We start from the raw sequence: 27,997 nt of genomic DNA, 5'->3' as shown, positions 1-27,997 counted from the left end.
TGATGACAAACTACATACTATTGCAAGTGTTTTATTACCTCAGGTTACATAATGACCTAATAGAACAATAAGAATACTGTTTGTGGTTTAATAATTCAAAAGAAAAAGAGAAAAACAGAACGCCCACCCCTCCAAGTAATTAACTTACATATGTACAGGCACTTATCAAAAGTTCCCAGTATAATTCATAATGCAACAAGAAGCAAAATATATACCAGAGCTGGACATTCTTTACCAATTCAACTTCATATACATGATATACTACACAATGGTGAACATAATGTTTCATGTCATCAAAAAACTACAGACTTATTGTGCATAGCCATAAATAATGGAATATGAAGACAAATGGTTAGGTTAAAGGGAACTCATCTCTTATCCTAGTGCATCCAATCCTTTATCTTCGTTATCCTCAGGATGCAACGGAAGACCAACAAACTATACATGTACTTTACATATCACAGAATGAAAGCATACATCCCAGGAAACGTTGAGAAACGAGCAGCAGTCGTCACTGTTGGGGTGGACAGTTTATCTGCTCACTGGGCTCCAGATGCTCTGCCTCTACAGGCAGGTGGCTGGCTGGGATGCCCACCGGAGGACGGATCTTTTTTATTGGGCTGAAACCACGTGGCGTTGGACCGGGGGAGTGAGCGGGTGAGCGGACGGGACGCAGGGGAGGACCTAGATGGGGATGCGGGATAGGTTGTGCAAGTGGAGATGGGCTACGGGAGTATCTGCGTGGGGCGGTCCAGATGGGCTGCTCAGTTCTGTTAGTGGACTGGGGAATGATCGGAGCGTAGGTAGCAGGGATATTGATTTCTGATTGGCCGACAGCATTGCCAGAACATTCTTCCAAACGCTCCATAGTCTCCTGAAACAAGAAGAAGAAACATTTACAATCACCATCTCTGGTATTGCATCTATGATTCTCATTTTCATGAAGTCATATTTGTACCAAAATATCAACTATGCATGGGTTTCATCGTGCTGGCTAAATGGCTCTGTTGATGACATTTACAGATATATTTTGACCACTGTTTGATGGATTAGTGCAATATACAGTATATTGCATAACATATGCATTGCACATCAACCTCAGCTATAGCTACTGGCTATAGCTTTTTTAAAGGTAGCTTTCAGGACAAAGCCCAGCTACAGGGATGCTAGCATAGTTGTAGATTCCTGTTGTTGTTGCCTGGTCACTATAAGTTGTCAATGGCTAGCTTTATATAAATTCTTTATGCAGTTGCCTACTTACATCTTCATTCAGAACATACAGAGGCATGGGACTCCTTCGACCAAGTGTAGTTGGCTTGGGCACGACATCAACTGCAAATAGATAGACAGCAGATCTGGTTGACAATCTGTTGAGTTGAGTTGTTACATTTATTGGTAAAATAAATGTTTTGGGTAACACTTTATAATAAGTACACACTATTAAGCATTAGTTAAACATTAAATGCTGAATTCATCATTTATAACACATATAATACTCATTAGTATGTAGTTTATAAACACTGTTAAACCTGTTTTACTCATCATTGATAAGCACTTACATAAACTACATACTAATGAGTATTCATGTGTTATAAATGAAGAATTCAGTATTTAGTAATGCTTAACTAATGCTTAATAGTGTGTACTTATTATAAAGTATTACCATGTTTTGTGACACGAGTCAATGGTTTTCTATTGTGCAATACATGTTGGGGTCTATACCCCTATATTGAAACATTTTATGAGGACATATCATCTGGGACAATCTGTAACTCTTGCTCACCATCATGGCCATTGTCACTCTGCTCCAAATAGACAGGAGCTCTCTGGGGGACGGGGCGATGCTTCTTTCTACAACAAGAAAAAAAAAAGAAACAACAACAACCTTGAAACACATCCAAAACTGTGAGTTATACAAGCAACAGGTTGTTCAATAATTGTCCACTAGCTGTACAGAGTAGTAGTGTGTGGCGTCACTGTGGAGCTACTTTAGATTCTGGTCACATCCTCAAGTGCAATATCAAAGCCAATGAGACACAAGAGGGGGGAGAGTGAGATAGGAAGAAAGAAAGGGGAGAGATAGAGAGAGGGGGGGAAAGAAGAAAGAGTTACTCTCACTTTGAAGGTTTCCAACAGGCACAGACTGTCACCAGGGTGATTAGAAGGAATATGCCCCCGGTGGACAGGATGATGTATAGCGAGCTCCTTCCTGAACCGGAGTGATACAGAGAGGTAGACATGAGCACAAAGAAAGAAAGACAGAGAGGTTTGTGTCAATAACAGCAGGACAATGTAATTTCCTTAAAAGTGAAGTTGTATCTCAAAGGAAATTCATTGTTCGAACTTTGTGTCTTTCTTCGTACAGAACTACGAGCTCATAATGAAACATGGCTGGGATGTGGAGCATGCAGAACATTTTTTTTCCCCCAACTGCTTTGCCATGTCCTTTGAGTGTGCTGGCCTGAATAAAATGCACTGAAGTAGCACATTAGGGTAGTCACTTTGAGACTTTGTGCCATGCTGCTACCCATGCTGAGGGAATAGAGGGCAGTTTGAGGGGCCTGTAGCTGTCTCTTCATGCAGCACATCAGAGTACAGCAATAATGAAGTCAGGATTACTGGGGTCCACTGAGGCACGGCGTTCCCCCCACCTGCCTTCATTTTCCTCTCCCTCCTCATAAATAACTGCCCATTCATTGGATTAGACTGCCTCTCCCTCTCTCTCTCGGCCTGACATGTGGCTCTATAGTGGCGCCTGGTAACAGCCACTCTGAGCCAACTCTGCTGCACTCACTGCCTGGATTCGCACTCGTAAACAACATTGTTAGAGAGGCGGGCATGCTTGTGTATGGGTCAGCATGAGAAGATAATTGCTTCTGCTAGCTCCTGAAAATGGAAGGTTGTTGAACAATGAGATAAAATATACAGTATGCAGGTTTCATAATTAGATTCTCTCTCAGACCGGTTGGTTATGTTGGAAGAAATAATTACAACAACAAACCATTAATATACCGAAGATATTTTCATTTTATGCTACTTTATAATTGTGCTGCTGTCTGGAGGCATTTTATAAATAACACAATGCAACAATTATTACATTATTATATAACAATATGACACAGATAGAGGTAATTCTGCCCAATGAAATAAATGAAATCTGTCTACTCAGCTAATACCATCCTCTCCACTTCCTTAAAGGGATACTTCACCCAAAATCAATAATTCACCAATTTCCTACTCACCGTCATGCCAAGGAAGGAGAACTTTCAGAGTTATCAAAACGCTTTTGGAGTTCCAGGGGGGGTCCGGCTGGCAACGGATTTTCATATAATAGCATCGGATAGACGTTTGAATCGTCCAAAACACACACTATGAAACATCTAAATACCTTGATAACTCCGAAAGTTCTCCAAACCCTTCTTTGGCATGGCGGTGAGTATGAAATTGGTGAATTATTGATTTTGGGTGAAGTATCCCTTTAACATGAACTTCTAGAACTAGATCCTACCGGTGTGACATGCCACCTACTGTAGACGGTGAGATGGACAGGTATGCTCTTCATGCTGCTGATGGGGTTCTCCACGGTGCAGGTGTAAACGTCGTCGTCTGACATCAGAACGCGCGTGATGGTCAGCACCTTTTGGTCGTGTGAGAGCAGCAGGCGCGTGTCATTGGTCAGCACCTTTCCTCCCTTCAGCCAATTGTAGACGGGCTTTGTGCCGTTGTCGTGGGAGCAGTGCAGGTGGAAGTGGTCGCTGTACTCCAGGACGGACGAAGCCATCATCTGGATATAAGGTTTGGACACGGGAACTGAGGATGACAGGGCAGAGGTTTGACGGGCTTGAGATTGAATTTCACAACTTCTGCTGATAAGTTCACTCTGTATCATGCTTTGACAAAGTAAATTTTAATATTACAACACATCTTGGGTAAGGTAATGTATTTTGGACTCATATTGATTTTGTTTTAGCTCATAATTCCTCTTCTGTGTCCTGCTCTAACTACTCATGTGACCAATGTTGTTCTGGCCTGCCCTGAGTGGGTAACCGATGCTAACCGTTTCGCCAAGAGGTCAATGACCACTTGGCAAGTGGATTAACACGTTTTTTATGGGCGAGTGAGTTTAACTTCAGTACCGCTACCCGCCACACGCCGTCACTTCTCCTTATTGGTACCTCATGACTGTGGCTATACCTACCTACCTACCTGGGGAGCGTGCCTATGTTCCCACAGCCCTTTGTTCCCTCAGCCCTTTGTTCCCTCAGCCCTATGTTCCCTCATTTCTAAGGTTTTTTTTTTCTTTCCAAAATTAGGGCCTATGTTCCCACATTTCCTTTATGATCAATTTGCATCAGATTTTATCCCCATTTCTCCCAATTTGGTAGTCAATTACACCCAACCTATTATTCAGTAGCAGTTGACTACAGATGTAATGTAGCTTTTAGCTAAATCTGGGAACATAGGGCCCTGGGAACACAGGACTGACCCCTTCCAACACCGCTACTCCAACATAGGGTTGAGTGATGAACTCTTATACCGAAATTAAACTCACCTCCATGAGTTAGTGCAATTTAGACAACAAACTTCTACAGTAGTACAAATAATGTTAGCAGTAGTAAACAAAGCATTAGAACGTTTGTAGGTCATGGTGCAAAGGACCCTAGGTTGAAATTACTTCGAATCATCCCTTTAAAATAAAAATGACTTGACTTAGAGTTTCATTTTGAGAAAATTCTTAGAAATAAGAAAAATCTTAGAAATGAGGCAACATAAACCTGAGGGAACATAGGGCTGTGGGAACATAGGGCTTTTGAATGCAGAAGGCAGAAATCCCCCATACCATCCACAGTGAGCTCGATGTAGTGCTCTCCAGTGAAGCTGTCGTCCGTGATGGAGATCTCCACTTCGTACGCCCCTTCGTCTGACAGTCTAAGGTTGTGAAGCAGCAGTGACCCATTCTCAAACACCAGGATGCGGTTGCGGTACTCCGGTCTCAGGTTCCCTATGATGTCTGTTCCGATGGACTGCACCACGGTGATGGGTTTCTCCTTGCTCCTCTTTACTTGCCACTTAATCACAGGCTTGTCGGAGCTGCTGCTGGAGTAGCTGACTGACAGCAGGGCCTCTTTGCCCACCGTGCCCCTCACAATTTGGGTTTGGCTGGTCACATTCACCATCGACACCTCACCTGAATCGAAAAGCAAACAGACGGCGGTCAGGTCTCAAACTGGGACACAAGTGTAGGATGGCAGCTGTTTGGGGACAGTCACTATACTGCTGTTGATGCGCTGCCAGTGAGCAGAGATTAGAGGAATCAGCTCTTCACACACACTGAAGCAACAGAGGACTTACACAAAAGCACACTAATCAGTGTTAACACTAATTACTACAGTTACTGCAAAAACAAAGAAAAAGTCAGAGCAGTGAATGGGTGTGGATGCAAAGGCCTTACAGGTAGAAAATAACAAACTAAACATGTTTGCACAGGTTAAATAAGTAAACTATTATTGTACTGTCACTTTACTCCAAAATCCCTGTTCATAAGATTTTTTTTCCATCGCTGCATCTAATATTGTATTATATCATTGTGTTGCATCTGAAAATATTGAACTTACTGTCATTACTATACTTTTTTTATTTTAATTTTTTGTCACTTGTCCAAATTTTTTGTGGCTAAGACATACTGTACATATGAAGTATTTCAGTAACACTGTAGTACACATTATTAAGCATTAGTTAAGCATTAATAAATACTAAATTCTTCATTTATAACGCATGAATACTCATTAGTAGTTGTAAATACAGTTATTGCTTATCATTGATGAGTAAAACATTTTTTACTTTGTTTATAAACTACATACTAATAAGTATCCATGTGTTATAAATGATGAATTCAGTATTTCATGCTTAATTAATGCTTAATAGTGTGTACTTATTATAAAGTGTTACCAGTATTTCTTATCATGCAAAATTCAATTGTTTTACTTTCACATCACATGACTTCAAATGGTTTTGAATTTGTGAAAACTATTTTTCACAAACTCTTTGATTGAAACAATAGATTTGAACGAGTACACATTATATTTTCATATACCGAACTGCAAAATACTAGGCTACTCATTTTGGGGTCATGTAATAAAACAATACACTTCAGATTCCTTGTATGTTTTCCTTGTCGCAGACTAAATTAATAGAAATGTGGTAGATTTTGGCTCGAAAACAGCCATTAGTCTCTCACACAAAAACTTTCCTGCACACATGTTGCTTTGCTTCTACGCTGGCCCACGATGCCTTGTCATGTCTTGATCATGACTCTGTTTCTCAGAAACACACTCCAGGAATCCTCTCACAAGCCCTCGCAGTGAACAAGCAATGACTAATTTTGATTTGTGCTCCCTAATTATCTTCCATCTCCCACTGGGACACAGGGATAAGGTTTTACAGTGCGAGCCACATTTCATCCTTTATATAGGAGCCATGTCTTGGAAACCAAACACGGCAAAAGCTATTATGTTCACAGTGGAGGTTCCTATAACTCTGCTGTAGCTGGACACATGGAGGTCTGAATATTGGCTGTGGGCCTGAGAGGGGCATCCTACTGTTAGGCCTCAGTGATGGAAAAACTGACCTAGGAAAGAGAGAGAGAGAGAGAGGGAGAGGGGGACTCTGCACTGTTCACTATTCTTTGCAGTTAGGCAGTTAGCAGGGCATCGCCTCATTGCCGTGGTAACCATTTGGTCCGCCTGACAGGGGTTGCCAAGGCAATAAGACAAAGGGCACGATTGTTGGAACTAGTTTCCTCCACTGAAAAGAGTGAGAGAGGGTAAGAGAGGGAGAGAGAGAGAGAGAGAGGAACTCTTTGTCACTGGTGAAGTTGGAGATAGACACAGAACCCAGTGATTCTACCAAAACCGGCCCGGCTGGGTAAACTGGACCCTTGGTACGGGCCAGGAAATCAAATCACACACTCTAAAATCAAAATCACCTATTGACATCAGTTGACATGAACTTTACCTAAAGCTTCCCACGCACAAAGAGCCGGCCCTGCCCTCTTCAACGGCTCTCCACAAAACTTGATATTGTCACCCTTAACTTACACATCCCCTCCTTACACACCTACAATAGCCACTCCAGGCTCCCTTTGAGGGGGACCAATATAGAGCACCACCCATGAGCAGATCCATTGTGCTGGAACACAAGGATAGGAAAAAACATCTTCGACTAACTTAACCTGGATTAACTTCCACTTCCAAAAGACTGGGGATTAAGGGTTTGATCTGTTTTTTAAAGAGAGACAAAGAGGGTAAATACTGTAAAATAAGGCAGTAATTCAAAAGTTTTTACTTTTTTTAAACCCGTGTTTGTTAATAATCTGTCAGAATTTCACAGCTGAAGAAAAATCCACATCTGAAACACAGTACAGTAGAAGTCTCCAGATAATTCCTCGTGCACTAATCTCTGGACAGCCCCAAGAAATGTTAGGACTCACCTGTGAAGAGGAGGAGGAGGAGGCCACAGAGCGTCAGTAGCGCAGGAATGTCAGTGAAACTGTCGCCTGTAGAGGAGGTCTTCCTCTCCACCTTCATCTTGTGTCCTGGGCAGAGTCTTTCTCCCACTTAGTGAGCATGGTTTATCCACCCCAGGCACGTCTCTGTGGCTCAACACGCTCTCCTCTCCTCTGCCTGCCTGCCTGCCCGCCTGCAACACTGGCCTCTGCCTGGTCACACTGAGCCCCACTCTCCTCACAGCACCCCGTTCACAGCCAACAACAGCCAACTGTGTGTGTGCGATTGTGTGTGTGTGTGCATGTGTGTTTGAGAGGGACAGAGACATAGTGTAGATGAGCTCCTCTCTTCCACTCCGCACTGTCCTTTCAGAAAGAAACTGAAAGAAAATACTGTTTGCTCTTTAAGGTGGTTATTTATCTAAAAGCGTTTGTCATCTTTTTCTTTTTTTTTTCTCCATCCAGTATTAAGTTGTGCAACTTTGCAGGAATTCCAAGAGGAGCTACTGTACCTCAGCCAAACCAGTGGCTCTAAAGAGGGAGTCCACTTAAAGCTCCCAAATGTCTCTGAAATGTTTGAAAAACAACCCGCTTCCCCCTTCTTTGGCCCACTTTTATCACATTGAGCAAACTTCTCTTTGGGACGGAGCCTCACAATAAACTCACAATTTGTCACTTGGCAACCAGCCCTGCCGTTGACCCACACACACACATACAGGCACAGACACACACACACACAGAGCCTTGAAGCATTTTGTTGCCACAGTATCTGTCAGATCTGCAGTGTTTACCTGCCTGAAAGCAGCATGCATGACAACAAAGGTAAGGAAAAAGGGGAAACTACAGTAACATAAAGAACGACTTGTACCCGTTTTGTCCTCTGGGTGGCGTAGAAGCTACACTGAGGCGGTGAGGCGTTGGAGAAATCACAAGAAGGAGGCGATGCTTCAGTTGCCAACAGTAGTACAGGCCATGTTCTTACGTACAAGTTGTGACTTGTAATTCCTCTACTTTAGCTCCTTTTGTTTCCATTTCACCATTTCACTTCATTTTCACTAGTATAGTGAAACACAAGGTGTGAACAAAACAAAAGGAAAACATGAAGTTTCCCTCAGCAAAAACAAGAAACAGTGTACAAAACCTCAAAATAGAGCAGTTTTTAGAGCTCTGTCCTGACTGCCAATCTAATTTCTTAAGCTGCAAAGTTTCTACATGACTTTTTTTTTTTTTTTTTTTTTTTGAAGATTAAGGCATTTGTTTATATGCACTCACTGATGAGTCATTTGCTTCATATGTCCTCTCTCCCAGTACAGGAAAGTGGTCTTTTGTTGAGTTTTGTTGGAGCATTTTGTTTGACAACAAAGGGAGGTTTTATGCAGAGGAGGAGGCTCGGCTGATAGAAAGCAAAACCAGGACTGTGGGAACAGCTGCTGTTCGCCACCACTCTCCCAGGACTCAGACTCCTGTGTAGTCAGCCATCAAAGCCGAACCTCTTCCCCTCCACCTCTGCCCTCGCTAAAAGCAGCGCCTCCCTCCTCCTCTCATCTTCTGAAGCGCTCTAAATCAAGGGAGACACTTTCCAGTCAATAGAGTAAGACAGACGGGGCACAGACAGGGTCTGTGTGTGTCTCACTCAGTTTTGGGTGCATGTGTTATGGCAGAAACCATTGTCACATTTTAGTCCACAGCGAGACTGATGCCACCCTGTGTTGACTCACAGACATACAGATGTGATATCACTTCTTTTAAGAGAGAGTCCTCTGTTTTACACTTCGGCAGATGGTGATCCATTAGGTTTTGTTTATGCAGCTGTAGCAATACATCAGACTCACTTATATCCTTTTACTACAGCTCAAGTCTGTAAAATTCTCCTCATCTCTGCAGATGCATGATGCCACGGGCATGACAACTGGAAAACAGAAAATTGCGCCCCCTGCTGTTCGCCCTGGCTTATTCATCTCTAATTATCACCCTGGAGACCACAGAGATCGTTTTCTCACTGTCAGGCTGTCTGCAAGAGACAGAACGAACCAGCCAAGCATTTTCGTTCATATGATCTACTCCTTAAAATAGTTCACTTAAGCTCACCACATTGTAAAAGGAAAGGGACAGACCAGTTATTCTCTGGTAGATTTAAAGACACCATGTGCTTCACAAAGTCACTCAGTCATGAGGTTCCATTAAGACCCTCACTAACACAATTTTCAGGCTCTTTTTTTTTTAAACACCTCTTTCCTGTCACTCTCAGAATTCAATCTACAGCACCAAGTGGGTGTTGTGCTATGTTTGGAGGTGTGCAGAATATTGATTGTTCACCCACAGTCATTAAAGAGACAGCAGAACGTGGCCATGGCACCTCTGGGACTGAGTAGGAGAAAAGAGAGAATAGGTCCATATAAAACCCATAGAGGATGTTTTATGAGAGCGCGGCGGAGGAGGAATGTCAGCCTGAGAAGGAAGTGCTCTGCACTCTGGCTTTGCAAAACCGCTGAGAGTAAAGACTCATGTTGGTTGTCCTACCTCAACAGCTGGTGACACAACCAAGAACCCATGTTTGTGTGAGAACAACTGACTTCAGTCGGATCTGCATACTAAAGTATGGGCTGTGTTTTTCCTGTGTGAGAATGCATGTGCAGTTAGAGTTTGGGCAGTGTGCTGTATGGCTCAGATGTGCGTGGGTGGGCTGAGTGGGAGCGCTGGGAGACTGAAGATGCTCGAGCTTGTTTCTCATAAAGCGAACAAGACTGCCTGGGCAAATGAAGCAGAAAAAAAAAAGTGTTATTTTTTTACGATTTGAACAGCCTTATTGCAATAAAGGTAGGCCACGTAGTGCTAAATATATGGGAACACACTCCAATCTGAAGTGTAGGTGTTTATAATAATGCACTATACCTGGCTAAAATCATTGTGTAGCTTATATAGAAACTACTACAGAGGCTCTGCAACTGTGCACAATCTAATTATCTGAATTGCTGTATTTAGTCGCCATTATAGAGTATAAACTCAAATAATATATCTAGTGTAAGTGGAATTCATAAACATTAGAAATGCAGTTTTATGCTATGAATTAATGATGAGATTTCTTGTGGAAGAGAACCACACGGGAGACAAAACATTGTTCCAGCTTCACAGTAACCTGCTCTCTCCAATTATCAGCCTCGCTTATGTTGCAGCAAGACACACACACATACAGAGAGAGGGAGAGAGAGAGAGTGAGAGTGAGAGACACAGCACAGCTGTAGTGTTGTACAGAAATCTCAACTTGGCCACCCGAGATGGAGGTGACAGCAGCTGACATGTTTGAACGGATCCTCAACGTGTATCAATGAAGGTTAAAACAGGACATTTCATTGTATATTTAAGGTGGATTTATTAGTGTAATGCCATGACTCTACAGCAAAGATCAACAAGATACTATTCAATTGGTTTTAAAGCATGAAAGCTCTGCAAACTCTGACAATGAGATTTCACACACCTGATTTAACATAAGTCAAACAAGTCAAATCCACCAACACAACAACAGAGCATATTAAACCAGTGTCTCGTAAGGTAAAGCTGTAAAATGATGCATCTGGAGAAAAAAAAAAGAAGGTGTAATTACTGCATGCTTACTGTTCTGGAAGATCAGATTTATAGAAAATGCTCAAACAGGTGAAAAGAGAACTTACTTGTGATTAAAAGATAATCACAGCAAGTGCAATCTGAATTAAGTAACTTAGAATAATAGAACATACATAGCTACTTTTCTTTTGATTTTTTTAACGTTTTAATCATTTGTGTAAGCAAGTGAAACGGAAAAAATAATAGTCAAGATAGAAGCACATCAGAAAATTATGCAAATAAACGGATAACTTAAGCCACTACTTACGCAAAGTCTAACGCTGATGCATACAAGGTTTATACACAGATGGTATATGAACTGTTCCATCCAAAATAAGCCCTGTTTAGCATTTAGAGGACATTCATTTTCACATTCACAGATCATCATCTAAAAACTAGCACACTACCAGAAGTTTCACAAGTACATGCAGTGAGTTGCAAATTCTGGGTCAAAGACATCCGTACTGATGAGACTGCTGGAGAAGCAGAGAAGGAGTGTTGAAGTTCACAAAATTCACATAACACACCCTCTAAACTGTTCGTTTCCTACTGCTAATTTGTGTCGGAAAAAGAAAATGACTCCTGGGGTAAAAAGGTGTGTCTGAAAGCCAGCCCAGCCAGCTTATGCCGGCGCTCTCATTCTCTCTCGCTACCTTCCTCCCCCTCTTCCTCTTCATCCAGGTCAGGACAGGGGTGTCACTGCTCTGGCACAGATGTGTCGTCTCCCTCTACTGCCCCCGATCCTCCTGCCTCTAAAAACAGAAATAGGCAAGGCGTAGTCAAGCACTGCAGAGTCTGAGAAAGAACAGTTTCTGTGCAAGCTCTTGTTGTCAAGGTTAAGCGCTGTGGTGCGTAGTTGCAAACTTTATGTTACTGGTGGGTGGCTCTTTTATTAAGACGAAAAACTTCAAATAAATTGAGCTGCTACTTAAGGAGGACTCCTTTTCAAGCACATATATGAACTAGAATTTACATTCAAGATTTAATGTATGGCTGAGAACTTGATTCCCTTTTTATGCTTGACATATCTGAAGAGCTCAAAAATGCACTTCTGTTGTGAAAAGGGGGTCTCCTCCAATGGGAGGTGTTCGGGATGCTCGGTTTCAGTCCGACAGGCCCATTAATTCTGCTGTCCCTCTGAAACATATACTGTACCTAAAGCACCTGGAGCTATAAATATATCTCCTACATAAGCATGCAAGGCAGCCAGCAACTGGGTTAGGGAGTATCACTGACATAGATCCCTTCTACCAGCAACATTTTGGAATAAAATGCTGCTTTGTCTTACAGGAAAAGATGAAATTTCGAGGACCGGGCATCCAAAACCATGTCTAATTTCTGAAAGATGCCAAAGAAATAGGATTTGAGTGGATATTTGATGTCAATGTATGGATATGGTTTTTAAAGCGTTTTATGTGGTACTATTGCCATTTGCAGAAAATGTTTGGCTTGGGTTTGCATAGGCACAAAAACAAATCTAAATGCAATCATTTCCTCGGTTGAAATAACAGACATCCACAGGGGAACACAGAAATTGGAGTAATTGAATTCTAAAACCATTTCCTCCTCCACAGTTGTCTAAAATAACAATTGGAAAACAACTTAGCGTTTTGAGAATATAACTTGACATTTTCACCAACGACCTCTCGCAGAACACGTTTTCTCCCTCAGTGCTTAACAGCTCGCCTCAATGCAGATTCATTTCTTACCCCTTTAACAGAAGAATTAATTGAATGCTTCGATCATCTGTCGCTGGAGACCTCCTGGGGTAATTAAATGAGTCACTCAGTTATGTCCCGCATTAATTACAGTTGGTGTAACCCATAAGGATGTAATATATGTATTTAATTATGCATAGCCTTTAAATGGTTTCTTTAGCTAGTGAGTAAAATGGGAGATCAGTTTGTGTTCCTGTGATGTGTTTAGTGTTGATTATAGTCACTGGATTTTCACATTTATAATGGAATAAAAGACACCCAACCAAAAATATCTTAGAGAAGACCATTATTAATACTTTAGCAGCAATACCATGCAATACTAACTAGCTTATTCTATATAGACTATTGACTCAGTTTCACTCTATCACAAGACTCTATTGTGCTCTCCATCACTTACCTTATGTCACCTACTGTATTGACAGCTCCTGATGGGAGCTTCTGTTACCATCCTTATAGTCACTAGCCATAATGCCCTCTTTAACGGCATTATGTGACCTAGTCTTATCCCTACACCACTGACCTGTGTCCCCCTGGCTGCCGTTGAGCACATCCCCAGTGCTGCTCACCTCCTCCCCTTCCGCTTTGTCCTCCGGCTTCATCTTCTTACGGGTCATGTGGCCACGGAAGCCGGCCTGGATCTTGGCGGCAGCCCTGTTGGCCTCCGGGTCATCCAGGGGGATGTCCATGATGTCCTCCTCCTCCTGAGGCCGGCTGCACTCCTCCTGCTCAGAGGGACCCAAAAACTTGTGTGTTTTTTTTTTTTTCCACAGCAGAACAACATATTACAATAGCATATGAGTTTGCCCTGGTGGGAGAATCACATCCTTTTAACAGATCGCCTACATATTTTGTACAATTAACTGTATTTGCTACAACACTGTCTTCTTGGCACCAAAGGATGCATCCTTGCTGCAAAGTGGCTCACCTTCATTACATGACTTCAGTGGGCCTCTTAATAACCCACATTAAGCAAGCTCAATTATTTATCCTATTGTCATATTACATAGAATATGATGCTGGAGAAAACATGCCTGAGTCAGACTGTTCTTTAATAAATTATAAGGGTCCATTGTGCTGTTGTTGTTACTGTTATGGATTTCCAAATTTAGCCAACAGACAACAATGAGATTTTTTTTTTTTTTTACACAAAATAAAGCAATCCACTGTTTAGTTCAGTAACAAAGTTGGTGTGAATAAGCTGCAGGTCTGACTATATAGCTAATAATTCAGATTTCCATTAAAAAGGAGTTATGGTTAAAAACAAATGGTGAGGTTTTAATTCATCTTTCAAGGGAGAGAAAAATCTTTGGCTGAAAAAGATGACCCAGCGAAAATGTGACTGCAGTCATTCAGTGACTGAAAGTACAGCAGCAACTGTCCCACAGGAAACATAGGGTGGGTGGAAGAGAAATTCTGGCTTGTCATGAAGTGTCAGTGGAATGGCGCCAAGGCTTTCGATGGGTTATGTAAACACAAAATCAAATTGTGCGGCGAACACATATCAGCTACACCCCGTGCTTTGCTTATAGAAACAGATTGACATTCCATACAAAGGCAGCCCACAGAATAAGCCCACTGTCATCCCACAACCTTAGTGAAGCAGTGCATCATGTCTCCAGTGAAACCCCTCCAGTGTAGGAGTGTGACCACCCACCTGTTCAGCCAGCATTCATTAGCCTCTGTGTCTGACTGTTCACTGAGCTGCCAGAATCCAGCTTTTTTTTTTTTTTTTTTTCCAGCAGCAGAGATGCAGAGCTCCACTGGATTTTTGCTGGCTCCACACCTTATCATAGGTCTTATTGTTTTTATTGCCTCAGGGTCCATAGATTTGATCCACGATTTAATTCAGATTTAGCATAAAAATGCAAATATCAGGTAACTTAATATTTACTTGTGATGAAAGTAGTTTAAAGCTTATATTGTATAACAGGGATTTATGCAGGCACTTTTAAAATGTACCACCAGAGAGTCATAAATACATAAAATGCTGACACTTATTTTACTTTATGAGTAAATAGACAAAAACATCAACAAAAACCTAATGGTACGCAGTTTGAGTACATCCAAACACTGGTAAACATCATTAGTGACTAAGAAGTGGATAAAAAAAAAGAAAATCTGCTGAAAAGTTTAATCTGAAGCTTTTACTTACATTGTGACAGTCCATGTCTTACTCTTAAAGATGCCTTCAGTCTTCAGGTGAGCTGACCAAGTGTGACTTGTACGCTTCAATTTCTATGTGGACCCAAGCAAAGCTCTCTTTAAATGAGTCTCCGGTATAATACAGATGCCTCACTGGCTCTTACTAACAATCACTGTATGTTCAGTAACACCCGCTCACGCAGAGTGAGAGAGAGAGACATACAGTCAGAGAGAGAGGTAGAGAGAAAGAGGGAGGGGGGGAAAGAGAGACCTCCTACAAACATGACAGCATGTGCTCCATCTTTTCAGTCTCATTAAGGCTGCTGACCTACTGTGTTCACATTATTGTTCCAGACCTTTAACAGAACGGCAACACTGACCTAGCACAGCCTACGTAACTTGGGAAAGGGTAACTGAAATAGGCTGAATGTGGAGGCAATGTCGGCTATTTAAAGTTTGACAGTTTTGAGACAAATGAGAATGATGGAAGCATTTTAGTCTGGGTATGAAAAAGAAACACGCAAAGCGACGACCGCATGCACTGACCATCACCAAAAACTTTGCAAGTTGCAATAATAAACTCCCCAAATAAAAACAGATGACCAACATAGAAATACTATGTAAAAGCCAGATGGTCTTGACAAAATAATAATTGCTTACTTCCAAATTGTACAAATAGCGTGGAAATAAAAAAAACTGTAAACATCTTGGACTGTTTTTACACTAGGAGGTGTTATAAATTTATTAGAGGCAGAGTGAGCTAACAGCCCTCTCCATCCCTCTGATCCCAGCTGGTACGGCCGCCCACACTCCTCTGCCAGCCTCAGAGACAAGACGGAGAGGGAGAGAAACAGAAAACATCCATTTATCTGAGTTATATCTCTGACTTTAACTCACTCCTGCTGGTTCGCTAACCATTCAAACAATATGTTAACTTGTCTTCAAGCCTAATTTCACTGAGCTGACTCACTTTATCAATCGATTCACTTTGCTCATTTGTGGGAATGATAACCACTGTGCAATTAAAATTACTACACTCAATCATAATAGTGGTTAGTCTGCTCATAGTACCATAATTATTAGTGGTTCTGACACAGTATTTATTCATATAAAATGATTAGAGCAAAGGAATGTCATTGTGGGAGCTTGCGAACAGGGAGTTTAATAATAATAATAATAATAATGATAATAATAAAAACTAAAATAGCAAAAAAAAAGTTCAAATAAAACAGACAAGACAGGCCACTTGAGATACTGCAGAACAGAACAGATGGCCTATATACTGTACAGTTTGGTGATAGTTTTGATTCAGCTGAAATAAAATCTGCCTCTGAAGCAAGAGTGGAAAACAGCACTGCACACAGAAATGCAAAAAGTGCTGTTTTACTGTTTAATCAGTCAGTTCGAAACTGCTATTAAAGGTAGACTACTGATACAGATGGTGCCTAGCAACTCTCAGCATCACCATCTCCTATTAATTCCATGACGACACTAAGAGAGAGCAGGATGGCGAGGGGTTACCATGGTAACAATCTTAGTGCCCCTTCCTACACTCCCTCCCTGCGTGTTTAGAGCCCTGTTGGTCCAGACAAATCAGACGGGGTGAACTGTGACAGCAGTAAAAATGTTAAAGACCTAATTCGCAAGACAAATCGTCCAGTCCGTCTTTTATGATGATGGATTATCGAGTCAAGTTTCAATCTGTGGAGGCTGTGGCGGATCCCATGAGGAGAGTGGATCTGGCACTAACACAGCAACTGTATTACAGTTTTATGAGCATGCGGCAGGGTAAAGGCCCCGAACAGCATCTCGAACACACCCATGTATGAAGAGGGAGACGGATTAGGCTGAATTTTCAGGCTGAAACTGTAATTTCTGTACGTTTCAATTCAGACTGTCATTGACATTCAAAGTTCATCAGCACGACTAGCAATACCTCATCCAGAAAAATTCACTATCTTGGAGATATTATCAATCACCTTGTCCCTGGAGAGCCTTGGAGAGAGGCAAAAAACGTGAGGGCTACTGTTGATCAGACTTGTCCTCGAAGAGTTTATTTATATAGGCTACCTGAGGCGGGAACTGGAGCACAGCAGACTGCAGCCTAGCTAAAGACACCTCTGTCTGAGAGTGTATGAACATGCATCCTCAGCCTGCTGATAAAAGTGGAGGCATCATGGTGAGTTGCAACAGCCTTGTCATGGCAACAAATGATGAACCAACAGGGCCATGTTATTACGAGTGCAAAAACGTTCATGTGTAATGTTAAGGCATCCAGAAAGTATGAAACCCATTACCTTGTCATTGCTCTTGTCTCCAGGCTCTGCAGCATCTTTTTCAGACCCAAGAGGCCTTTCCTCTCCTTGGTGGCCAGCAGCCGTCCCGTCTCCACTATGACTGAGGCTGGTGCTCTCCACTTCCTCCTCCTCCTCACTCATTGCATCACTCTTTTCTTGGACTTCTGAATCAGCCGCTCCTTCTTCTACAACTTCCTCTGCTTCCTTTGATGTGACCTCTTTTTCTTCCACCGTATCCTCTGGCTGTGACGCTACATGTGATTTTTGACTCTCCTCTGGTAGAAGTACACTTGCCTCTAAAGTTTCACTCTCTGCCTCCATTGCAGCAGCTGATGGATTAGACTGGGTTGCTTGAGATGAATGATTGTCTACATCGCCATCGTTAATGTCTTCTGCGTCCATCTGACTATAACCTTCTGTCTGCGTGTCCTCTTTGTCTCCTCCAACTGCATCTGCACTCTCACCGTCTTTACAGTCGGGGTCTGACATTGTTTCTCCCTTAGTGTCTTCATTCTGGTGAAATTCCCCTTCTCCTATCTTCCTGTCATCTTGATTTGTGTGATCGGTTTCATCCTCTGGATTCTCTTTGCCTTCCTTGGTGGTTTGCCGATGTGATGATGAGCTAACACTTTCCTCCTTCTCATCACCATCATCATTATCATCAGCTTCACTATCATTTAAGTTAGAGGCATTTGTTTCCACCTTCGCTTTCATTACATCATCTGCCCCATGCTGAATTTCCATTTCCTCCTCTTCGGAGTTAAGTTCTTTTTCAGCTCCCTCCATTTCGGGTCCCTCGTGGTGTTGTGGACCAGATATATTCTGATCTGTTTCCACTGCAGAAACATAGTTGGACTCTTCCTCCTGTTGCACTTCTAATATCTGAGTCTGTAAGACTTCGACTGATCCCTCTTCCTCTGGCTGTTTCTCCCCGACCTCAGTAATCAGCTGAGCCTCTGGAACATCTTCAAAGCTAATCTCAACCAAAGAATTCTCCTTTGGTATAGCATTACTATCTAAATCACCCTCAGTATGAACTAAACTTTGATGTGTTTCTCCAGAAGAAGCTTCGGTCTCTGCTCCTTCTTCCTCTTTTGTTTTGTCAGCTTGGTCGTCTGCTTCTTGTTGTTCACCCTCCGGAGTTTCAAATTGAGACGGTGACGATTGTGCGAGTGTTTCCTCGGGCTGGAGCTTTAAGCTTTCCTCTTCAACTACATGTGCGTCATTTTCCACGGCGACTATTACCATCGATCTCTCAGTTTCACTAAGCTCTGTAGCACAAACATCGACATCAGCCTGTCCAGGATTTGAAGAAACCTCCACTGGTTCTTCGGCTTCAGTATTTTCCTTTTTTTCTGAATCTCCAATCTCCTTATTTGCACCTGCAGAGTCTTGTCCATCACCTACCTCATCCTCTGCCAATCCTAACCCCTGAGCACTCACATCTACATTAGTATCTCCACTGAGTGATAACAAGTCAGTAGGCGCCAGCTCAGATTGACATATATCTTGGTTTGGAACAGAGCTGCTATCTTTTTCATTAGCCACCCTGTCAACTGTATCAGCTGTATTTAATGTTGGGTTGTCTTTCTCTTCCTCTGTCCCGCTCAGTTCATCGGCGCTAACATCTGTAGCTGACAGCCTGTTGATGGATTCCCATTCTGAAAGTTCCTTTTCCACTGAAATAAAGTGTTTCTCTGTAATATCGTGTTTTACTTCTTCTTCTTCTGTAGTTTCAGTTAAATCGGTATCTTCTGATATGTTAGGTTGCGTAGCGGAAAGATTTGAAGCTTCTTCTAAAAGACTTGATTCATCTTCAGTGCATGATTGTTCTCTGAAAGTACAAAACAAAAGATTGAAGGTGAGTAATCAGTTTCATGTGGAGGAAATTGATGCTTCTGTAAAACCATACAATGTCACAATGCCTGTTTCACACTCGCCTGGATCCTGTCACTGTGCTGCTGCCGCTGGTCGTCTCATGTTATGAGTCCTGCTCTTTCGGCTCTCATCTCACTGCAAATCTACCAGTGTTTTCAATACTGAAATGACATTCTGTTTTTGAGTCTCTATTCCACACTGTGTGCGTTTTTAGTCTAAAAGTTGTATCCGGTTGAATCATTATCTATATTCTAAAAATAAATTTACTACCGTATTTGTTTATAAAATCTGGACACATACTTTTTACAAATGTGCAGGGAATATTTTCTATCTATGGCCAAACCTGGAGTGATAATACAGTGATAACCTTTTTCCATGTTGACTGTATCGAACTGTTTTAATTTCCTTATTTTTCTACTCATCATGACTACAGAAAACCTCACACAACTCCCGACACAAACCATTTAGTAAAACACATGACAACATAAAAGCATGTCCACTGGTCACTATCCTTTCCCTGTGTTCATCCTGTCCCTCTCTTCTTCCTGTTGGAGCGCATAAAGACGGACTCACTTGGAAATGGCGACCTGTGACGCAGAGTCTCTTCCTGGACTAACCTGTTGGGGTGAAAACAAACAGCAACACAGGTGGACAGGTGAATAAAGACTCGCTGACAGACAGAGAGAGGGTATTTATAGGCATGTAGGCTAGTGATTTGGTACTTCAGTAGCCTTGAATGCTTGGTTGTTGTAAAATCTATCTTCCAGTCTGGCAGCCCACTCAGCAGGGTCCATGCCACTCTCTACACGCGAACAGAGAAAAAACAACAGGTTGACAGCAGATATTGATAACGACATTTATCCCACTGAGAGGGAAACGTTTACTTCTCATTTGCACATAGAAAGTTGTTGTCACCTTCTCGTTGTTTGAGAAGAGCCTCCAAGTACTGTGCAGCATATCTGGGGATGTTCTCAGGCTGGTCTCGGAGGATTTCTCTGGCAAGTCCCTCCAGGATGGTACCAAAACCTCGCGGTACCCGCAGGTGAGTGTTGGAGAAGGGCACCGACATTTTCAGAATGAACTTGGACGGTAACTTTCAGACCAGGAGAAGTTTTTCCTCGCTAGTTTATTCCCTGACTTAGTGCAGACAGAAGGGAGGAAAAGCTAATATCAGCTGGTAAGTTAACTTTCTAAAGAACATAACGTTAAGTTAACGTCTGCGGTTAAAATATGAGTCGTACACCGCCCATATATTTATTCAGTGAGATTTAATCTAAGCAATTAGTAAAGTATTTTACCTGAAACGACTTGCAGTTCGTGTCCACGTCTACTTTTAAATGCTAGAGCTAGCAAGAGTGGTGTTTTGTTGATAACCGTTTCTAGGCAACGACTCTGACTACGGAAAGTGATCAGGCTCAAACATAATTAAATTCACAAGAAATTATTTCTTTATTGGGTAGAAATGCAGGTGGGTTCATACATAGCATGTTTGAATCAAAAATATATATATAACAGGTGATAATACAGCACTAATTACATATAAGCATGTACAGCACAGTCAGCAGCCAGTGTGTCACTGTCCCATCTCTCTCCTCAGGCATATGTGATGACTGCGTACTCCGAGTTGGTGCTCATCTTGCGGCTGACCTCTCTGGGCAGGGGGACATGCAGCCTGTCAGCTGACCGTGAGGCCTGGAGGTAAGACCGTGATTCATCTCCCCTCCACTGGAGAGAAAGCAGAGGAAAACACTTGAAGCAGGTTGATCTTGGAAACTGGCCGACTGAAGACGCTTGAGAGGCCCTCCTCTAGTGCGCTATAAAAAAAATGTGTGTAGGGCTAGGCTATATATGTTCAAAAGTGACCCAAACCATATTATGTTCCTCTCTTGTGATAAAAACAATTTCCTGTCAGGTTTGCACATACCATAACATAACCTTGCAATCTGCAAATGTCCAAACAAACTTAAAATCAACAGCCTACTCTCAGGGGTAGCCAGGGTTTGAAATTGGTGAGGTCAGGAGGGGGTGGGGGGGTATGTGTACATGTGGAAAATGCTTCACTTTGGACCCCTCTAGCTAGTAGTTAGCAAGTACCTGTACATCATTACATCAGAATGACCCACAATTATATAAAATAGACTGGGGGGGGGGGGGGTTACAGGATAGTTGAGCGAGGGGGGACTGACACGCAGGATAGGGCCGCTCAGCGTGGGATTTGAACCGGGGTCGCCTGCAGTGAGGACTATTAGCCTGAACACATGGGGCAGGTGCTCTACCAACTGAGCTAAACACCGCCCCAACTTTATTATTATTATTATTATTATAGACCCATTTGATATGAAAGGAGGCTGATTGAGCTTTATACCGCTGACTAGCAGGAAATGTCCTGTGGTTTTCAGCCTTTTATTAACCTACCGTTTACAGCTGAGAACATCAGGTAGGCTATTGTTCCCTCTCCATTAAATAAAGTGCAGTGAAAAAGTATTTGCCCCTTCCGGATTTCTTACTTTCTTGCAGATTTGTCACACTTAAATTTTCATTTTATTATTATTAATTGCATTCGTGCCCGTGTGCCTTGCTTTGCCTTACATTTATTTCAAGTCTTCATTGGTAAATGAAATCATCATTTAAAAACTGCATTACTTGGGTCATCTTTGTCTAATAAAAGTTGTTTGTTGATCTTAAACAACAGTGACAAAGTAGGAAATCAGGGAGGGGGCAAATACTTGACAGCATTGTATTGAGCCTTTAAGGGGTTGAAAATCAGAACACATGACACGAGTCAGTGGTCCTGAAATGTGTGCTTCTCTTCTATAATACACATTCTACATCTCGGAGGCGACGTCTTTCCACATACAGGCTTCCTTCGCCTTTCAAACGGAGCAGAACCAACACCGGCGCCCCCATGCACACACACACACACACACACACACACACACACACACACACACACACACACACGTTTTAACCAAGGCGCCTGTCATCTCAATTCAAGTTTTCTGCGTTCTGCCGATACTTCAACATCAACGTTTCAAAATAAAAGATGACCGATATGGTTATCATGTTATTTAGGCTGTGGCTTCTTCAATTTTTTTCTCACTGAAATTTTTACCGAGGTCCAGACCTCGGTGCCCTCATAGCTGGCTACGGCCATGCCTACTCTTACAGCAAATGCTGCTTTCATGAAGGGTGTGGCCAGATTTTATTCAATGTTTAGGCAATTTGCTTTTGATTTGAATTACTGCAAACCCGAGAGCTATGTCTAATATTTAGTCAAACCTTGTTTATATAAATAAATAAATTAAACTGACCATGCATGCCAGTTTTTCACAATATGCACATGGTTCAGTTAAAAGAAAAATAAGAGATATTATAAAATTAACAGAATTCACATAATTTGTCTGGAAACCTCAAGGCGACTGATGCTCTCTACAAAGAGTAGCTTTTTCTTCTCCCAAAGCTTAAGCTGATGATAAAGCGTACATTTATGTTATTACCTGGGTCTTCATTGTGCCTCTTTGTACATTAAAATTAATGTCAATTTAGGATTCATTATGATAATAGTCACAAACACTTGTCCCTCACCTCGTTTTGATCTCCAGGAGTCAAGTAGCAAACCTGAGTGAGCTCTGGTGTGCTGACACCGCGGGCAGCGATCATTATGTCGGCATATGGAACCTCAGTGTCACTCTCGTTATCTGGGTCAAAGAAATTATCAAACACATCAGTAATCGTCTGTCTTTGTATTGTAACCACGTGTCTGGAGATCGGCTTACCTGGCGTTGGAATCCTCAAAGTCACTCTCTCACTTGGTGTTGACAGTGATCCTGGTGAATATGACAAGTACGAATGACACGGCTGCATTTGAGGCTAAAATTCTTGAATTTATATTGTTTCATATTTTGAACTATAGTATTTACCCTTCACTGGTGAGAAGACAACATGAGATGGTTGTGGTGAACTGAAACAGAAAGTACAGAAATTAACTCATGAAGAATTTAGCATTTGTTTTAAAGTTACTGAACACATAGGTTTCCTCAAATAGTCATGTGTAAATTGTTCTCACCATGGTCTGGATAGGACAGGCTCCGCTATAGGATGTGAGACATTATTGTTAGAGATGAAAAAAAAGAGATGTAATTTCTAATTTAGAAATTGATGCTTTCTACAGAAAGTGTATGTTTATAGTGTAATATTCTGTAATCACCTTTACTGTTCCAGCTCTGTCTGCTCCAGTTCAGGCACAGGTAAGCAGCCAATGCTGCAAGCGCTATGGCCACAGCAACGCTAACTGTTGCTAAAACCTTAATTCCAGTAAATTCCCCTGTTAACATTGACACAACAGTATAAACATAAATTACTTTAGACTGAAAGGGCAACTTGTACTACAGTACAATAGAAGTGCATAATAATACAAAAATTATACATAGTTATCTATTGTCTATGTGAAACCACTCTATCTCCCGTGTTTCTACTCACCTCCACTTGAATCTTTTGGCTTAACAGAAACAGTTGCTGAAATAAGAAAAGCATAATAATAATAAATGGAAAATAATATGATTGTTCAATATTTTATATCTATTTGATTTATAAACCTACAAGATTCTCACCATTTGTATTTTCAGTCTTTGATGTAACTGTCCAGTTTGGAGCACTTGTATGAGCTGAAAACAAAACAAAGAAACACCAGAATCAGATATAACTGCTGTTTTAAGGAACAGCCAAATGCAAGACATATCCCCTATTGATTTTCACATATAATGTCTATGTACCTGCGAGTTGCAGTAAAACAATACGCTCTGTTTTTTGTGAGAGCCCTGGGTCGTCTGTGTCTTCTGTGTAGCAAGTGTAGTTCTTTTTAAGATCTTCAGCAGACACATTTGACAGATGAAGAGATGCTGTACAAATGGTGCTGGTGCCCTTTTTCCCACAGACAGAGTCGCCTGGTGTTTTCCTCCAACAGCCCCGGACAAATGCATCGGTGCAATTGTAGGTGCAGTTTAAAGTTAGTGAACCCCCTAACACAACAGGCAAGAAATCGGTGGGTATTCTCGTGTTAACACAGCTCACAGCATCTACAAAGAGAAAAAATTGTATGTACATACATCACAGGAAAAACTGTATTTTACATCAAATAATGAGCGTGATATAGTAGTTAAGAACATTATTGGATTGAAATATTGCATTGATACACACTGATTGTTTAAATTCAGAACAATGACAAATATTGTATAAATCTTACCTGGTGTTACCCACAAAAAAAGAAGCGTGAAGTGGACTGAGATCATCATTATTGCTTTCTGTTTGTCTGATACTGGCTTCCTTGAAAAACAAGCAACCAAATATATCACACACTTGAAGTCTGGTGTTTGCACCTGCAGAAAAATACCAAAAGACCCACACAGACTTTCCAGCCATTGGGTAGACGAGGGAGGGGTACAGGAAGTGGTGTACAACAGGATTTAGAGTAGAGAGTGTAAAAATAATTCATACGTTTCCATATATTGCACTTGACTTCCTGGAAAATGAAAATTCTGTTAAAATGTTACGGCACAAAAATCATATTCTTAAAATCAATATGACCCACTTACATTTGAATTATCAAAATAAAAGTGTGCAATTCAACAAGAAATACATTTTGCACCTGGTTTGAAGAAGAGATAACATGAGAGAACATGACAATGTGGTTTGCACATCTGCAGATGCATCACTGCAGCTCCCGCTCTGCTGGCATACATGATGTGTCTCACATTAATTTTCCACTGTAATTAAATCATTTATTTTGAAACCCCCTCAGCCTCTGAAGACGGATGGGGGTCTTTTATGATGAAGCACTCAACACATTAGCTTAATTTATATGATTACAGAGATCTAGCTGAATATTTATCTTTCCCACATTTTATTTTACACTGCTAAATTAATTACATAGGCTTCATAGATAATTGAACAGGTCTACTAACACTGACAATAACTAAGTTAGCTTTAGCACACACTCATACATTATGAAGGTGGACGGCACAGTTACAGAACATCATGGCACACCATTATCAGCCAGAGCAGTCGCCAGGGAGTCACATTTCGTGCTCTTGTTTCAGTTTCACTGACTGAGGCCCTCTCACTTTCATGCCTATCAACTATGAGTCACGTTGTTGGACCAAACAATCGGAAAAACTGAAACTGACTTGGAATTGAAAATGTGCTCGTGGAAAATAATGTGTGTGTTTTGTTTTTCAGCATCATGGATTTTTCTGCAGCAGACACAGACACAATCTGGACTTGCCTCAGGTAAGAGCAAATGACTGGTTGTGTTGTTTTTTTGTGCAGCATTTTCAGAAGAAAAAACAAAGCCCTTCCCTACATTTTTTTTCTTTTGTGTGTAAGAATCATTTGAAGGAAGTGCAGACTTCCAGACAGACCTTGATCTCTGCCCAGGAGGAGCGTACTTCTCCCACCAGCTGTGTTTGCAGTGTCCCTCTGGCCACTTGTAAGTCATTAACAATATTAAAAATGATTGTGTTTATTAAGAAAATACTTATACATCAGACTTATTAGGAATCACATATACAGTCGAGTGAAAAAATTAGGACACCCTCTGAAAGCCTGTAGGTTTTTTTTGTTTTGTTTGTTTTTTACATATTTGGGCATATGGCTATTTAATATCAATTTTAACAATACTGTGAGATTCAAGTAATACAACTAAACAATTAAAACTGAAGAAAATAATTTTTGCAGAATGTAATTTAAAAAAAAAGAAGCCATTTTTGGCGACACCCCCACATTTATTCTCAGACATTTAGTTTGGTGTGATCCTGACTGTTGAAGTGAGAGTGAACACCATGGTGAGATGGAAAAAGCTGACTTCAGGAAGACGATTGTAGCAGCTTATCAGCCTGGTAAGGTATTTAAAAAGATCTCAAAACTATTTGAAATCAGCCATTCCACTGTCTGGAAAATAGTCTACAAGTAGAGGACATTCAAAACAACATGTCCAGGTCTGGCCGTCCGAGCAAGTTCCCCCCCCGGGAGCAGACCGCAAGATGCTAAAATAAGTCTCCAAAAAGCCTAAAATGTCATCACAGGACCGAGAGCGGGCTCTGACTACTGTTGATGTGAAAGTGCATGACTCTACAATCAGAAAGCGACTGAACCAGGGAGGTGTGCAAGGAGGAAACCTTTACTCTCCAAGAGACACACGAAGGCCAGACTGAAGTTTGCCAGAGAGAACAGACAAAGACCAGGACTTCTGGATTAGTCTAAAATTGAGCTATTTGGACACCAGAAGAGAGGACATGTTTGGCATAAACTAAATGGGGTGACCTCATTTTTTCACATGACTGTAAGGTGTTTAATCACCAAAAGCAAGTCATTTAACTGTAATAATATAATATATTTCTGTTCTATAGTTGTCCCGGCAATGTGTCTGCACCTCATAGATGTCCAGCAGGGACATTCAACCTCTATACAGGAAAAAGCAGCGTCAGTGACTGCAAGGTAGGAGACGACTGAAAAAAAACCCTTCTGTCATGGCCTCCTTTGAAAGCCATAGAAATAGCATCCTTCCTACCCTTCTAGCAGCTGAACAGACCTTTTTCCCTGCAGACATTCTGACGTGTCGGCATGTGAACACCAGTAATCACTGCAATGCAATATAGCAGTTAAAGACTCAGTGACGCCCTGTGTTTGACAAGTCAGAATGCACATGGTGGAAAATGTCTCTCTATCTTGATTTTTCTTTAGTTTAGTTGCACATGTATACCTGAAATACCTCCAACACTGTGCTTGACTTGGTGTGACAGGTTGTATCCTTGTCGTTATTCTGTGTGTTTAATTTCACCTCTGTGTGTTGCAGCCTTGTTTTCCAGGTCTGATCAGCTCAGAGGACAGAGCGGACTGTAAGCTGTGTCCTGCGGGTTTTTCATGCGACCTGGCCAACGGGACGCTCTCGTTATGCCCCCCAGGACAACATTCTCCGGAGGGGGTCCTCCAGTGTCTGACCTGCCCCGTGGACTCTGTCTGCACTGTTGGATTCCCTCAGAGGGTATCACTGACACTCAGGCTTTGCCAATTACAGATACACCTGCTTTGTCCTGTTGTTTGTGTTTTCTGTATGAGAAAGAAAAACTGTGACAGAGTTATGCTTGCTGAAGTATTAATTAATCAACGCCATAGCTCTTTTATTGATCTTTTATATCTGCCTTATAGTGTGGGCCTGGCAAGGAGCCCAGCCTAGATCACACTGCGTGTAATGACTGTGACCCTGGCTTCTATTCCACTGTGTGCACTATCCACTGTCTGCAGTGTCCAGCAGGTAACCTAGTAATAAAAGCCCATTTGAAAGTGAATGACTTGGATAGTTCAACATTTTGGCAAATTAACCTATTGCCATAATCCCTATAGTGATAGCAGTAGGTTCATTACCTTTAATTATCGGTGCATGTTGTTTTGAGATCTGCGGGGCAGAGACGCAAGCTGCTCAGCGAACACAGTGGAGGTGAATGGTACAGGTCCCCTGTCCCTCAAAACTCATCAAATACACAATCCAACAGCTCCAAAACGCTCTGGTGGACAAGTTGTGACCTGCACATTCACCACGCTATTAAATAATCATGTATAATAATTATGTAACATTACGACACATGAAGCAAATGCTCTGAACTACTTGCGCTTTTGAAATCACTCCGCCCAGCAGCCATGTCTGGAATGTAGTTTCGGTTATGCATTTGACTTGAAAACAACTCCATCTTGTAATGTTACGTTATTATCTCATAACGTGGTGAATGTGCAGGTCACACAAGAGTGTTTTGGAGTTGCTGGATTGTATCTATTCGATGAGTTTTGAGGGACAGGGGACCTGTACC

General features: G+C 41.7%; 4 protein-coding genes across 5 annotated transcripts in view; 1 reads left to right on the top strand and 3 right to left on the bottom strand.

Moving 5' to 3' along the window:
* Nucleotides 1-15: 15 nt before the first annotated feature.
* hepacama (hepatic and glial cell adhesion molecule a) lies at nt 16-7,761 on the bottom strand. The gene is made up of 7 exons (XM_085796512.1): nt 7,490-7,761; nt 4,841-5,188; nt 3,529-3,810; nt 2,119-2,209; nt 1,784-1,851; nt 1,262-1,332; nt 16-874 (listed from the first exon to the last, which is right to left on the bottom strand). Exons 1-7 carry the CDS (start codon nt 7,584-7,586, stop codon nt 512-514), a joined length of 1,320 nt encoding a protein of 439 aa, XP_085652638.1. The 5' UTR covers nt 7,587-7,761; the 3' UTR covers nt 16-511.
* A 3,088-nt stretch (nt 7,762-10,849) lies between these two features.
* On the bottom strand, nt 10,850-20,530 carry nrgnb (neurogranin (protein kinase C substrate, RC3) b). 2 transcript variants are annotated; one of them, XM_085796510.1, is made up of 7 exons: nt 20,438-20,530; nt 20,055-20,276; nt 19,862-19,941; nt 19,713-19,756; nt 17,262-19,095; nt 13,343-13,544; nt 10,850-11,856 (listed from the first exon to the last, which is right to left on the bottom strand). In XM_085796510.1, the coding sequence occupies exons 2-7, from the start codon at nt 20,206-20,208 to the stop codon at nt 11,801-11,803; spliced, it is 2,370 nt and encodes a 789-aa protein (XP_085652636.1). In that variant the 5' UTR covers nt 20,209-20,276; nt 20,438-20,530; the 3' UTR covers nt 10,850-11,800. The 2 variants fall into 2 exon arrangements, with proteins under 2 accessions (XP_085652636.1, XP_085652637.1); XM_085796511.1 differs by having other exon boundaries at nt 13,389-13,544; nt 20,055-20,516.
* Nucleotides 20,531-20,716: 186 nt separating this feature from the next.
* LOC146976610 (uncharacterized) lies at nt 20,717-24,445 on the bottom strand. Its single transcript, XM_085794539.1, has 10 exons — nt 24,382-24,445; nt 23,912-24,214; nt 23,750-23,803; nt 23,619-23,654; nt 23,347-23,463; nt 23,206-23,230; nt 23,060-23,100; nt 22,916-22,966; nt 22,725-22,837; nt 20,717-20,864 (listed from the first exon to the last, which is right to left on the bottom strand). The coding sequence occupies exons 1-10, from the start codon at nt 24,428-24,430 to the stop codon at nt 20,733-20,735; spliced, it is 921 nt and encodes a 306-aa protein (XP_085650665.1). The 5' UTR covers nt 24,431-24,445; the 3' UTR covers nt 20,717-20,732.
* A 2,587-nt stretch (nt 24,446-27,032) lies between these two features.
* The window catches only part of LOC146976609 (uncharacterized), a 62,553-nt gene continuing 61,588 nt past the window's right edge, over nt 27,033-27,997 (top strand). The window contains exons 1-2 of the mRNA XM_085796508.1: nt 27,033-27,177; nt 27,342-27,447. The gene's annotated coding sequence lies outside the window, so the exon portion shown is untranslated. The remainder of the gene's footprint in view (nt 27,178-27,341; nt 27,448-27,997) is intronic.

This window comes from Trachurus japonicus, chromosome 13 (assembly GCF_045865225.1).
Source record: "Trachurus japonicus isolate A0001 chromosome 13, Traja_1.0".
Classification (NCBI taxonomy): Eukaryota; Metazoa; Chordata; class Actinopteri; order Carangiformes; family Carangidae; genus Trachurus; species Trachurus japonicus.
The sequence above is the reverse complement of the archived record's forward strand: the minus strand, read 5'-3'. Positions and strand labels throughout refer to the sequence as shown.

Bases quoted from the DNA above. Each gene is read 5' to 3' on its own strand.
- LOC146976610 (XM_085794539.1), bottom strand. From the start codon at position 24,430: ATGATGATCTCAGTCCACTTCACGCTTCTTTTTTTGTGGGTAACACCA. The intron at 23,655-23,749 runs GTGAGAATCTTG...TTCTTATTTCAG, and splicing joins AAAGACTGAAAATACAAATG to CAACTGTTTCTGTTAAGCCA. The intron at 23,231-23,346 runs GTGATTACAGAA...CACATCCTATAG, and splicing joins ACAGAGCTGGAACAGTAAAG to CGGAGCCTGTCCTATCCAGA.
- hepacama (XM_085796512.1), bottom strand. From the start codon at position 7,586: ATGAAGGTGGAGAGGAAGACCTCCTCTACAGGCGACAGTTTCACTGAC. The intron at 3,811-4,840 runs GTATGGGGGATT...TGTCATCCTCAG, and splicing joins CATCGAGCTCACTGTGGATG to TTCCCGTGTCCAAACCTTAT. The intron at 1,333-1,783 runs GTGAGCAAGAGT...ATCTATTTGCAG, and splicing joins GAGTGACAATGGCCATGATG to TTGATGTCGTGCCCAAGCCA.
- nrgnb (XM_085796510.1), bottom strand. From the start codon at position 20,208: ATGTCGGTGCCCTTCTCCAACACTCACCTGCGGGTACCGCGAGGTTTT. The intron at 19,942-20,054 runs GTGACAACAACT...GTTCGCGTGTAG, and splicing joins TCTTCTCAAACAACGAGAAG to AGAGTGGCATGGACCCTGCT. The intron at 13,545-17,261 runs GTAATGGGTTTC...CCCTCTGAGCAG, and splicing joins GAGACAAGAGCAATGACAAG to GAGGAGTGCAGCCGGCCTCA.